This window comes from Nanorana parkeri, unplaced genomic scaffold, assembly GCF_000935625.1.
Source record: "Nanorana parkeri isolate BGI_ZX_2015 unplaced genomic scaffold, ASM93562v1 scaffold255, whole genome shotgun sequence".
Lineage (NCBI taxonomy): Eukaryota > Metazoa > Chordata > Amphibia > Anura > Dicroglossidae > Nanorana > Nanorana parkeri.
Window position 1 is genome coordinate 333,227 of NW_017306523.1, and position 14,112 is coordinate 347,338.

The 14,112-nt window shown below is 43.1% G+C and overlaps 1 protein-coding gene across 1 annotated transcript in view; it reads right to left on the reverse strand.

The window, feature by feature from the left end:
* AFG3L2 (AFG3 like matrix AAA peptidase subunit 2) overlaps positions 1-14,112 on the reverse strand; it is a 40,951-nt gene that overhangs the window by 16,424 nt on the left and 10,415 nt on the right. The window contains exons 3-8 of the mRNA XM_018556859.1: positions 10,234-10,302; positions 8,307-8,324; positions 7,298-7,395; positions 5,931-6,080; positions 2,816-2,890; positions 2,426-2,550 (exon numbers count right to left, since the gene is read on the reverse strand). Of these exons, the coding sequence (XP_018412361.1) occupies positions 2,426-2,550; positions 2,816-2,890; positions 5,931-6,080; positions 7,298-7,395; positions 8,307-8,324; positions 10,234-10,302 (535 nt within the window). The remainder of the gene's footprint in view (positions 1-2,425; positions 2,551-2,815; positions 2,891-5,930; positions 6,081-7,297; positions 7,396-8,306; positions 8,325-10,233; positions 10,303-14,112) is intronic.

Genomic DNA, 14,112 nt, shown 5'->3' on the forward strand with positions numbered 1-14,112 from the left:
GACGGGAGGAACGGACGGGAGAGGAGGTAAGCACAGCTGGTTCTGCCTCTTGATAGGCAGAGCCCGCTGTCAAATCAGCCAGCTGGGTGGATCTCAACAGTAAATAATCCTATTTTCTTGATCGCACAGGCAATTCAGAGATGACTGGAACATACCAAAGCAATGAAATTTGGGGTGGGCAACACAGCAAAACAACTGTTAACAAGGCCCCACAAACAATTTAAGGAAAAGCCGCCCAGATGGCAGCTTGTAGAACTTTATGGCCAAACATTCACCTGACAGAACATATGAACAGAAGACAAGGTGGAGAGATTACAATCTGCAACGTAGATTCCTGATGCCGAAAAGCCTAAGAGGCACTGCCGGCTCTAGTAGAATGAGCCTTCACAGTGAAGGGTAGAGCCCTACCCTTGAACTAGTAGGCATGCACAATAACCTGTCTGATCCACCTAGAAATAGTGGAACAAGGCGCAGGGAGCCTCCTGAGAGGCCCTTCAGAAAAGACAAAGAGGGAATCAGATTAAAAGGAAAGATAGACTTGGGGCAGCCCTAACCACATCCAAACAATGGAGAGCCTCCTCCTTAGGATGATTGTATTCAGGGACAACTGTTGATCCAGATAAAATTGAAAGAAAGCCAGAAACTGTCCCACGGAGTAAGAGCGAAGTTGGCACTTATGTTTCTTGCACCAAGCAAAACAGGCTCTCCAGGTACAATGATACACCTTGTGAGAGGTGGTCTTCATGGCCTGCAGAAGGGTGGGAATAACGGAGTCCAACAGACCCCTATCCCTCAGGACCCTGGTTTCAACAGCCAAGCTGTCAAAGCCAGTGAATGAGAAGCAGAATGGAACACAGGACCTGAAAACAGAAAATCCTGGCGGTCCAGAAGAGGCCTTCGTGCCCCCTTCATGATTCATATAAGGCAACTCTGGCATTGTTCGACTGCACTTGAACCAGCAATCTGCGAAGGAGATCCATCCAATGCAGCAGGGAGAGATGAATAGTTTTCCGTTAAAGCACACTGACGGACGGCTTGGATTCCCTCACCAACCAGGTCCCCTGCACTGTCACTGATCTAAAGACCCCTCCTCAACCTAACAGGCTGGCATCCATTGTCCGTACTGTCCACCAAAGCAAAAGGAAGGACTTCCCAGATTCCACCACTGGATTGGAAATCTACCAGGAGAGTGATATCCTTGCTTTGGCTGATTCAGTGATAAGGTCCATTTGTCCCACGCGGAGAGGATGCCCAGTTGCAATGATCTGCAGTGGAAGTGAGCATAAGGGACTGCCTTAAAAAATGCCACTATCAGCCCCAAGACTTGCCTCTGTCTAAGGGGAAATCCCAGGACTGGAGATCCCATGTCTGAACCCACAAATTAAGCAATTTCCCTTGAGGGAGGAACACCTTGCCTTAGCTGGTGTCTAAGAGGAGGCCCAAGTACTCCAACCTGTGTGTCAGATCCATCAAGGACTTCTGCAGATACAGAACCCATGTGAACCCTTCCATCTTGAAAAGATCCTCCCACAGCATCAGCGCAGAACAAGCCAACAGGAGCAGATTGTCAAAGTAACCCACAAGGTGAACCCTCTGACAACTGAGAAGGGCAAGGACTGAAGAATTTGCGGATGCGCCACTGCCCTGGACCTGTTTAGCACCCTGCGGCTAACCCAACGAATTGCACCAAGGTGGCAAAGAGGCTGACCATGCTTCTTCAGATCTGCGGAGTCCGGGTGTGGTCCCTGAAGCTACAGCCGTGGGGTACTGATCCAAAAGCTGCGGGGTAGTCACTGTGGCTGACGCAGCCAGAAGTACATAAGACAAGTAATAGTCAAGAAAAAAAGGCAACTAACTACCACCCATCACCTACAGACACTAGCAAAAAAACTGAGGATTTACTGGACTGGGTGGGGTTATATAAGGGTCTTCACAGCTCTGGCCAATGTCCAATCAGTTGGTGATACCGCATATTACGCAACTGTCTTTGAATTGCCTGTGTCCTGTACTGTTCAATCAAGAAAGTAGGTTGTAAAGCTGAAAAAAAGTCACTTTTACAGCAATACTTACAGGGAAGTCCAAGGCAGGACTCCTTTTAAATGCAAAACCTTAGTGGGCATGGTGGGACTTTATCCAGGACTGTGCTGAGCAAAAAAGTGTGTATGTGCACAGCACTGCTAAGGAAACGGTTAAAAAATGGGATCCCTGTAAACTTTGCTCGAGCTACAGAGGGATCACACTTTGCAGCATTTCCAAATAGGAAAGTGTTCTCCCAATTAGTGGGGCTTCTGGTTAGGCATGCCCCCACCACTGAAGAAGAGTGTCATGGGGTAATCTTGTGGACATATTTCACATTTTCTGTTGGAAATCAGAAAACCTCTATGAAACTAGAAAATGAAAAGCAGTATAAAAACTGTAGGCTTACCCATCACCCTCAATTCTGTATAGCACAGGTACTCTATTTTCTGGTTCTATTCCAAGCTCTTGCTGTACGGTTTCTAAATTCCTTTCAAAAGAGTCCACGCTGCCAATATTAAACCAGATATAACCCTATACATAGACAAAAACAAAAAAAGGATAACATATCACCAACCGAACAGATCATAACATTTTAATTCTGACGCTGTGGACCAAGCTAGCCAATTACAGTCCTCAACACATGTTGGTCCAGAGAGAATGTAGTTCATAGGCAGATTTTATTATTGTGTGTTGGTACAACAATGCAGCATAGATTTTTCATAATAAAACACACACTTCAACAATATTAACAACTAATTAATTATAGCTAATATTTACACGTTAAAAGTAACATTACCCCATCCCAAGGTGTCTTGCTAGTTGCGAGCATAACTTTTACATAACGTTTATTCACTACTTGAAGTCGATCCACCTATGTCCAAGAAAAAGCATAAACATAAAATCGGTTATTAAATATAACTAAAAGAAAGCTCTATCTGTCCCCAAAAAATGATATAAAAACAATTTGGTTGCAGTGTTGTGTGATGGAGGAATTCTCAGCCAAACTTGTACAGCGCTAAAAACTCAAAAATGGCCTGGTAATGAAGGAGGTGTAACATGCCGGTACTGAAGTAGTGAATGTCTATCTAAGATTACCATGTCCACAAGGTGACAATGCTGCAGTGCTATTTTTACTGCAGAACCAACAGCATTGTCACAATATTAAAGAAAGAGGAAAAACAGGTCCATTGGCAGGATCAACAGTGTACTGGAATTTTGGCCATAGCTCATACATTTCATATTGTTGATATCAATTAGCATTAGTTGTGGTGGTGGTAATGAAGATAAAAAATGACTTTCATTTTGGGGAGATTTCCTCTAACTTCCTATTGCCAAGTCAGGACGTAGAAGAGAGAAATCTATCCAGCAAGGCACAGAAAGCAAAAAAAACAAAACAAAACTCAATAGGGGTGTTATTCTATCCAAAACCGTGAAAATATATAGATCTCCCCAATGTGGACACAGACGGGAATAAAAAAACAAAAAATAAATAAACACCTTATATGGGTTTTTAAAGTTTATCTAAACCCCCCCCAAAAAAAAAAACACAACCCTAACTTTTCTGTACTCATCTATTGTAAAAATAATAAATGGATAATAAAAAAAAAAAAGAAGAAGAAGAAGAAGGTTTGGCCAGGTTGCAACAAGCTTTAGAACAGTGGTCTCAAAGTACCGGCCCGCAGTCACGGACCCCGTACCAGACTTGCGGGAGCAGCTACATGGTCTGCATCTCAGTCGGATGCAGACCGCATAGCTGCTTCTGTGGCGGCACTCGGATCCTTTCGGCCGGCGTCTGAACGCTGGCCGAAAGGATTGATTGGTAAGGGGGGGGGGGACTCACTCACTCTTTAGATGCAATTAGGGATTCCTGCAACCATCAGGAACATGCGTTTCCTGCAGTGAATGGCGTTTAAAAGCGGCAGCTGTCGCCTATTCAAGTTAATGATCAGGTGACAGCAGTTGCATGTAAACGCCTGCACACCGCATGTAATGATGCGTGATATGATACAGTCGGTTAGGAATCAACCACTCTCCCTGGACTCAACGATTGTGCATTCAGGGAGTGTTTTCTAACCGCATGTAATAATATCACATACCATTACATGTGGTGTGCAGGAGTTTACATGGAGCTGCTGTCACCTGATCATTAACTTGAATGGGTGACAGCTGTCACTTGTAAACACCCGATTAGGCATTCCTGCTGCAGGAATCCCTTATCGCACCTAAATCTACAGATATGAATAGGGCCTTATTGTGTGTGTTTTAGGTTCTGTAGTACCAAACCAGATATAGTAAAATTTTATTTTAAAGTATGAAATTTGGCAAGCTGCCCCATGGGAGAAAAAAAATGTGTCAAGTGGCACCCGAGGGAATTGAGTTTGAGACCCCTGCTTTAGATCCTTGGTTCTCAACTGGTGGGTCGTGACCCAAAAGTGGGTCCCGCGACCCCATATTCAGTGGGTTGCCACATGCCTTCCACTTTTCTAGGTGAGAGACTCATCAGCCTCACCCCTAACGCAGCACCATCAGTTCTTGCATGAGCAGCCATATAAAATATGCTGCCCGGCCCTGCGTGTCAGCTTGAGGTGGGCTGGGCTGGAAGTATGTCTAAAAGGGAGCTCCATCCATATGTGCATTGCTTACAGCTCCCACATGTGCCCTGTAGAGGTGCCAGGACTGGACTGATGTCACAATCTGGCTCCTGGCACCTCTACGGGGGACACAAGGGAGCTATACAAACAATACACGAATGGCTGGAGCTCAGTCACAGCACAGCAGCCCACACTGGACCCCAAGCTGAGGATCCACTCCAGTTCTCATAAGGTATGGAGACTGGGTGGATCTTAAAAAAAAGAATTCTAATTTTTTTTTTTGGTGTGGGCGTGTGCGAGATTATGTCCGATTGTGTGTCTGTCAGTGTTATTGAGGGTCCTTTCACACTAGTACAGTGCGATAATCACAGAGTCCCATGCGATTAATGCACTGTACCACGCAATCGCACCTACTGTGTGTTCTGGTGTGGAAGGTGTGTTGCGTTGCCATTCATTTGAACGACACCCCAAATGCACCTCCGCCCACAGTCCGATTGCCTGCACCCGAACGCCCGATACTGCAATGCCATGCACTCCATTACAGCACATCTTGGGTCACGACTTAATGACCAAGGACAAATGTGGGTCATGAGGTTACACAGGTTGAGAACCACTGCTTTAGATTAGGGATGCACCAATACTTTCCGAGTACCAGTGCCTATACTTGGCATTTTCACGAGAACTACCAGGGTTGCAGCTGGGACCTGGCTCTGGCTCTCCACCACTGACCTGAAATCATTAGTCTGTATTGTTTTAGAAAAACTGTCATATGACAATAAACACAAATGTATCAGTACTTGCAAAACTGATATCAGAGCATCCCTTTATATTTATAAAACCAAAATCATACATTAAAAGAGAGATGTACAAATCCCAGGAGCTCCGTGTGCTCCTTACAAATGACAGCTGCCTCCTAACTTTTGAATTATTCTCTAGTCTAGTCATGGAGCTGGAAAAGTATCGGTACTTGTACCGAGTCCTGTACTTGGTATCCGTGCATCCCTACTTTAGATGATACCTGAAATGTCTCATAACGCTACAATGAACGAGGCAATAAATCTACAACTCAATAACTAGATATGAAAGGACCTTTTCTTTTTGCGTATTACATTTCAAGCATATTTTATCATTACAGTTGTTAAAACAAAAGTCTGAATAGGTGAAAAAACATCTAACTTGCCACTACAAAAAAAAAGAAAAATAAAAAGCAACTATATAACGTGCAATATCAATGAAGCCTCAGGCAAAATGGAAAAAAAATGCTTTGTGAATTGACTCTGATTTCTCCAGTCACACAGTCAACATTCTTTTCTTACTTACCATGCCTTCTGATAGGTAGTTGTTAACAAAGTCTTTCCATGTGATCTCTACTGGTTGCTTCTTGAAGATGAAGTAAGAAAACAGAAGCCACAAACTTATAGAGGTATACATGTAGATTTGAAATTCCTTATCATCCCAGGGAATCTCCCCCTGCACATTAAAAAAAGGAAGAAAAAAAAATAAGGTTATCAAGAATTCCAAAACATGCTAAATTGCTATATGAAACAGCACCAGCAGACATACAGAGCAGTGTATCCCAATACTCTGGAAACAAACCCTCTCCCTCTCTTATGCTCTGTGGTACTCCAGAATCACAGAAATTGAATGCACGGAGAACCTGACTGCCTCTCTGACACATCAAGAGTCAAAATTCGGGCAAATATGGTTCTATTGGCATGAATACACTTTGTCCACTGCCTACCAGACTGTTATGTTGACTCCTGACTCTCATTTGCTTTAACTCTGTGGAGGTTTTGCAACATCTATTATAATGTACCACATGGACTTTTCCGCCTGGCCCTTCCCCCTGCATGCAGATGTCCCTCCTTCCCTCTCTTTTTTGTCTATTCTCCCCCTCCCATTGTACACCTCTTTTCCCTCTATTTCCAATTCTTTAACTTACTTTTTCCTTTATGGCCTGATATTTTCCCCCAGTTCCTTTTCCCAAAGTATTGGATAGCAGTACATCTTTATTGAACATGTTTCATGTTCAACAGGGCAGCATAGTGACATAATATCAATATATCCGCCTGATGAAGGGACCCTGCATGGCTACGTTGGCTTTGATGACGCATGGTCAATAAAGAAGTACGAAAATTTACACTTTGAACCTTGTGAAAGCTGGTGACCTGCTATGCAATACTCTGAAATGACATGGCCCATCTGTGTCATTACTGTGAGCACCACCGTTGAGCGAGGTTATAACGCCGTTTGGAGTGCAGGTGATCTACTACAGCACTATATATGTTCCTTTTCCCACTCGCCTTAGTTGGTTTTGTTTTAGTTCTTTACGCATGTTAAAACGTTTGCGGTATGAAAATGCGATCATAGTTCTGACTCATGCCTGCCATAATTATTTTTGACTGTATATATTGCTGTACTAATCCTGCAAAGAGGGGTTAAAAAAAAAGAAGGGATTGTGAAACAATATAATAAAAACAATATTTATATGAAGATGTGCCATTACGGTTTATAAGATGTGTGCTCAGTAAAGTGCAACAACAATGAGACTTGAGACAAATGAGGGTTTACAGATGTTTACGTCCAAAATCCTGCACCCCTTTGTAACCATACTATGCGGTGCTATTTGATTGTTTCTGCAATTACAACAATATAGCAAAAGTGAAAGCAAAAGAAAGAAAAATCACCTTAGACATCCTTGCCCACCATTCTTTCTCCTTCTTCCCACCTTTATTGCCACCTCCTCCTGAGTCCCCATTTCCACCCGAGGAATGCTTTCCATTACCTTTGGTATCTTTATAGAGTGATAATTTAAAAAAAAAAACAAAAAAAAAACATTATGCTTTGCACGTAACAAAATAATGATTTTTTCCAACATATTTGATCAAGCAAACATTACATCTTCATTCAAACAGTAGTTACAGATATATATACGTGAAAAAATGATGCATACGAATAACATGGTATAGCAGCTGGGATTCAGCTTAGATGTGTAAAGTCGACAAGTCTAAACGATCTGTGCTTGATCAGCTTCACTGGAGTGCAAAGTTGACATCAGGGGTCTAATAGAGCCCTAATGTCTCCTTAACCAGTTGACATCCGCGGTGTTAAACCCCCTTCCCATCCAGGCCATTTTTCAGTATTCAGCGCTGAGGTCACCACTAAATGTGCAATCACATAGAGATTCAATCTGTAAGAGAAGTGTGTAAAGAAAAAGCCTTTGGTTTTCCCAAAAAGAACATTACAACAAAACTACAGTTTGCCATGGAACATATTGGCAAAGACCAGGCCTTCTTTAACAATGTCCTATGGACTGCTAAATCAAACACAGAATTGTTTGGCCACAGTAAAAGAAGAAAGGTTTGGCACAAACAAAAGACAGCATTTCAGAAGAACCCTATACCAACTGTGAAGCGTGGTGGCGGAAATGTTACAGTTTGGGGATGCTTTGCTGCTTTAAGGCTTGTTCACACCACTTCCACTGCGTTCCAGCAGCTAACTGTGCTGGAATGCACTGAATCGCATACTGTGAAGGCTCCCTGCGTTCTGGGGCAGGAGGGGGCGTAGCGGTGCATTCAAGTCAATGGCACCGCATAGTTTGCTCAATGACTGCAAGCTGCCTAGGCCCTAAGAGCTTGTTCACACCACTTCCAGTGTGTTCCAGCAACTAATGCTGGAATGCACTGGATCGCATACTGCTAGGCTCCCTGCGTTCTGGGGTGGGAGGAGAGTGGCGGAGCACGTTATGATGTTATGCCCACAGCACGTTATGCCCACATATTGTGGTGTGAACAAGCCCTAAAATGTCCAACACTGTCAACATGATTACATGAAGAGGATAATGGGAATAATCTCATCAATGTGATGTTGTTCCTTTCTGTCCAAAAGCAGGCAAGAGGTGGATCCTTGAACAATCTGTATCACTTAATTACAGTAAAGAAAAGTGAAGTCCCCAATCTGGCCATGATGTCTGGAAGACATGCCTGCTTGCAAAAAATGATTACTTAGAATTGTCTCCACCAGTCACAACTGAAAGCCAGCCTTGGGGGGGGGAGATGATTTTTAATACATATGTAAGATGTTTGTAAACATAGAAAAAAAACAGAGAAATAGGGGTTTCTGAGAGGTAAAAAACCAATACATGTGTAAAAATGATATCCAAATTTTATTATACAGTAATTACATTATATAAAAGAATCAATTGTAATACATACGAGTATAAAAAAAAACCAATTGGCTAAAACACACACAAAGTTCCTAGGATATGCCCAACGTCAACCAGTTATATCTTAATTAAATATCCATAGTTGCAAACATAATTGTCATTAATTATTCATTGTTCATTTACTGATTGTCATTAGTTTTTCATTGTTCATTTACTGGAGCAGACATATCCGGCGTTTCGCACCAAGCTTCTTCAGGGGACCACGTGGGGCTAATCATACCTTTTTACCCAATACCTGTATACCTGTATTAGCAAGGATTAGGACCTGGGATCACTACGCTACACATAACCATTTCACTTATATGAATTCGTTCACCAAGAAAATGCCCCACAAATATGGGAACCAGTTTCTCTTAGGACTAGGTGATAGGGGGTCCTTTGCACCATCCTCGATGGCCCCCCCCTTCCCATGGCCCCGATGTCCCTGGCATGGTCTCGGACGGAGTTGAGTGGGCTGGTTTGAATCAGGCCGCCATCACTTTCTCCTGATCCGGAAATATCTGTCCTCCTCCAGACACTAGTTGTTTGATTAGCCCCCCATGGTCCCCTGAAGAAGCTTGGTGCGAAACGAGTCGGGACCTGGATATGTCTGTTCCAGTAAATGAACAATGAAAAACTAATGACAAATCAGTAAATGAACAATGAATAATTAAATGACAATTATGTTTGCAACTATGGATATTTAATTAAGATATAACTGGTTGACGTTGGGCATATCCTAGGAACTTTGTGTGTGTTTTAGCCAATTGGGTTTTTTTTATACTCGTATGTATTACAATTGATTCTTTTATATAATGTAATTACTGTATAATAAAATTTGGATATCATTTTTACACATGTATTGGTTTTATACCTCTCAGAAACCCCTATTTCTCTGTTTTTTTCAATGTTTACATTTAGAGGGGGAGAGATCCAATTGGGGAACTACTGTCGAGGCAGACTCAAAAGTTGATTAAGATGTTTGTAACTGCAGTTGTCCTTTTAGGTATATAAAGCATTATATTTATAACTAAATACCTCATGCAGCATAAATAGTGGCAAAAAACATCAGCACCCTGGGTTTTAAGTGTGCAGGCAGTTTTTCACACTCCTTGCATGCATGTGGGACATGGGAAAGCAAGGTCTGCTGGTTCATAGTTAATGACCAATACATCATGCTCTGCCTTCTCATATTCCAAGTGCACTCTAGTGGTATGTAGCAGTGGAGAGGACTGATCCAGGGGATGTCCAGTTGTACAAGCATACCAATTTCTGAGGCCTCTGATAAAAGTTGTCATTCTAGTTATAAAGCATTGAGTTCAGCTTCATTACCTGGCAAACAAGTTGCAGTCAAAGAATAAAAGCTCCCACTAGACTTATAAAACATATTCATGTATTATTTCAGTGGATAATTTTTACCTTTCGGCTCCACTTTGGAATCATTTGCTTTCTTGTCATTTTTCCCATTTGGAAAGTATTTTTCGAAACCTGAAAAATAAACATGTCTTCTTTAACCACTTGAGAGCCGGCATGTTACACCCCCTTCCTGTCCAGGCCATGTTTCAGTTTTCAGTGCTGTGATACTTTGACAAAAAAAATTGTTTGCCTTAATTTATGTCATACAAACATTGAAAAGAAATCATCTTTCTTCATACATTCAGGCCAAAATATATTCTGCAACAGTCAAATAAGTGTATAGTAATTAGACCTGTGATAAGACTAGTATATACCAGGGGTTCTGAGCAGCGGTTCTGTCCGGACCGTGTTCGCCAACCTGTGCTGGGTCTCCCCTCCTCTTAAGAGATTGGTTGTTAGGACCGCAGCGTTCCTCACAACCAATGACGTCATTGTGTTACTAGCCTAGCATGAAGGAGGACGGAAGAGTATCGTCTCCTGTCCTCTCTGCCTCCTCCCAGCTCTGCCCCCTATATCCACCTCCCGGCTATCTAGCAGCAGGTGAGATATATATATATATATATATATATATATTTTATGTGTAAAAATGTCACAAGTATAAAACAAAAGTCATGTTTAATTGTATGGGAGATTGGTGCACTTAGGTAAAGCCCCATTTTATTGTATTTCTTAAGGTGGCGAATTTCAGACGTTTCTTGAGGAACTGGCCGAAATTCGCACAGTGGGTGTCGGTGCCGCACCCTTTCAGCCAGATCACTCAATTAGCTTATCGAAGGAGCAGGTCAGAAAATCTCCTTATGAACAGAGCCGGCAGCTGTCAGGATACAAACAAAAAAAAACCAATGGGGATTCCCACATCAACTTGCTTGCAGCATTGATGGGGGGGATTTGCTGTTTCTTCGTTCAGCCCGCAGTGTATGGGCAGCTTTACTTTGTATAACTAAGAAAAAATGTGAGGACAGTAACATAAGGCCGGTTCATGCCAATGTGGTGCGTTAAATCGCATACCCTATTTTTTTGCTGTTTCTTCGTTCAGCCCGCAGTGTATGGGCAGCTTTACTTTGTATAACTAAGAAAAAATGTGAGGACAGTAACATAAGGCCGGTTCATGCCAATGTGGTGCGTTAAATCGCATACCCTATTTTTTTCCAACAACATTGCACCACAACAGACGGTATTGCAGTACCAGGCATTGTGGTGCAGTCAAATGCATTGCGGTCTGGAGGTGCATTTAAAATGAATGGCAACACAGTGTACCTACCACACTAACGCATAGTAGGTGCGTTGTTCGGTACTGTGCGTTCATCACACAGAGGATACGCACACTTCATTGATGTGAACAAGCCCTTTAGGGAACAACCAGCGTAAAACGGCACTCTGATGGGGACAACTAATTATTATTTGCCCCCATCGGAATTCCCCCCCACATTTGTTGCTAGTAATCAGAGTGCCAATGCAAGGGGGCACTCTGATGGGGACAGCCAGTGCAAGGGGCACTCTGATGGGGACAGCCAATGCAAGGGGGCACTCTGATGGGGACAGCCACTGCAAGGGGGCACTCTGATGGGGACAGCCACTGCAAGGGGGCACTCTGATGGGGACAGCCAACGTCTCTGCAAAATGATCACATTTTGGAAAGCAGACACTGGTGCTGGTTGGCGATCCGGACACTGGTAAAAGAATGCTGGTACTAGTGCTGGCTGACAATCAGCATGTAAAGCAATATCAGTATGTGAAAGGGAACGGAGATCTGGGTGATTACTCAGTTTCAGAGAAAAGCAAACTGTAACGGCCTTATTTGATAAACAGTTTTAATTCTTAAAGCATAACGCCAGACATTAATTTAAACTATTAGAATGGCCCCCCCTCTTTAACCGATATAAGATTTATTGTTAGTTTGTTCCAGTGGATGGATATCAAACAGAATTTTAGTAACCTTAATCCAGAGTCCCGTGGTCTTGCTTCTCTCTGGTTCCAGTCGTGACAAACTGGTCCCCCAAAGCTGCTCTTCTTGTTGGACTCCAAACAGTCTCGTCACTGCCCCTCTCACTGATGTCATCACCTACAATGCAGGACTAGCAGAGGCTGCGGGCCCGGCATCGTACGGAATAAGATCAGTAAATGCCCACCCACATTCTGGCACTGGGCATTTGGTGTTTAGTTTAAAGTAGGGATGCACCAATATATTGGCCGCTGAGACAAACTCTCCTCCCCACTGGGCTCTGCTCTGTATCCCAGCAGGGAGGAGAGAAACTGTCACAGGCGGCAGAGCTGTGCAAGTGGCTGGCGCCTCTCCTCCCCGCACCACCCAGCCCAGATCGGGAGAGCGGTGTGGGGTGGAGGCACAGGAGGCTGAGCTGTGCAAGCGGCTGGCGCCTCTCCTCCCCGCACCACCCAGCCCAGATCGGGAGAGCGGTGTGGGGTGGAGGCACAGGAGGCTGAGCTGTGCAAGCGGCTGGCGCCTCTCCTCCCCGCACCACCCAGCCCAGATCGGGTGAGCGGAGGCACAGGAGGCTGAGCTCTCCCTCCCGCACCACCCAGCCTCCTTTGACAGCTGTCAGGAAGGAGAGCGGTACAAACACTCAGTGATCGAGGACAGAGTATGGTTACTGTGTCCTCAATTATGACCTCCTGTCCATTCATGAACGTGGTTATAGTAAACATACTATCTCTAAGTTATGAATGAACAGGAACACTCAGTATAGAGGATTCCTGTTCATTTAAAACAGAGGATGCAGAAAAAGAGATTGAGGACACAGAGTCCTCAATCTCTTTTTCTATTTTAAAATGGAAATATCAGGGGTGTGTTTAGAACCCCAATATTTCCCCGGAGCCCCTAAAAGTAAAAAAATACAAATAAAATCTAAAAAAAAGTTGATAGAAAAGAAAATGTCATTTTTTTTTTGAAAGTTGGAATAAAAAACATTTCCGGTTTCGGTCTGACATTTATTTTTCATTTCAGTTTCGACATTTCGGTGCGCCTCTAATTTAAAGAATGCTGGGAGTTTAGCTTTAAAGTGACCCTGTCACCAATTTACACTTTGTATACTGAACACAAATGTATTAAATTAATTTTTACTGATTCTACCTTTGATATGTTGATCTGTTGCCCCTTTTCTTCAGTAAAAGACTTTCTTAACCCTTTCTCTGCCATAGCCATTTTTGCATGATTTTTTTTTTTTTGCACACGTTAAAATGCACATTTTAGGCCTGGGGATTACTTAAGTCCTCCCAATTATTTATTTCCTGAAAGCAGAGACTCTGTAGAATAAAATGGTGCCAGCTGCAATTTTTTAATCTCGCATGATATGAGCGCAATAGTTTCTCAAGCCAAATATTCTGGAAAAAAAGTTATTTTAGTGCACATGAACACAATATATTGCCAAATTTGTTGGGAAAATATAAAAGATATCAGTTGCAGCGAATAAACAGACACCAAACATGTTAAGCTTCAAAAACCTACGGGACCCTAAACTGTCCATATGTGATGCATTAAAAGCCTACAGAGGTCATCAAGTCAGAGTTAGCCATGAATGATGGGCCTAGAATTATTGCACACACTCCACTGTGTGGGGCGATACCCAACATGTGCGGCATAACCGTTGCTTTCATATGTAGGTGCACCCGACGTGTGCTTGTGTTAGTATGCATGTCCACATAGGACCGTGTAAAAATAAATAAATTGTGGGGTGTTTTTACACCCCTCATTAGCCTTTATGTGATAGAACTCTCCTGGTGACAGGTCCCCTTTATACAGATATTAGGTGGTGTCTATTAGAACCCAATGTCTCCTTTGCAGCCAATTGAAGCTGACCAAGCAAAGATCATTGCTCCCTGGCCTCAGCCTCTGGCTGTTATTACAGAGAGTATCAGGCTCTTTGG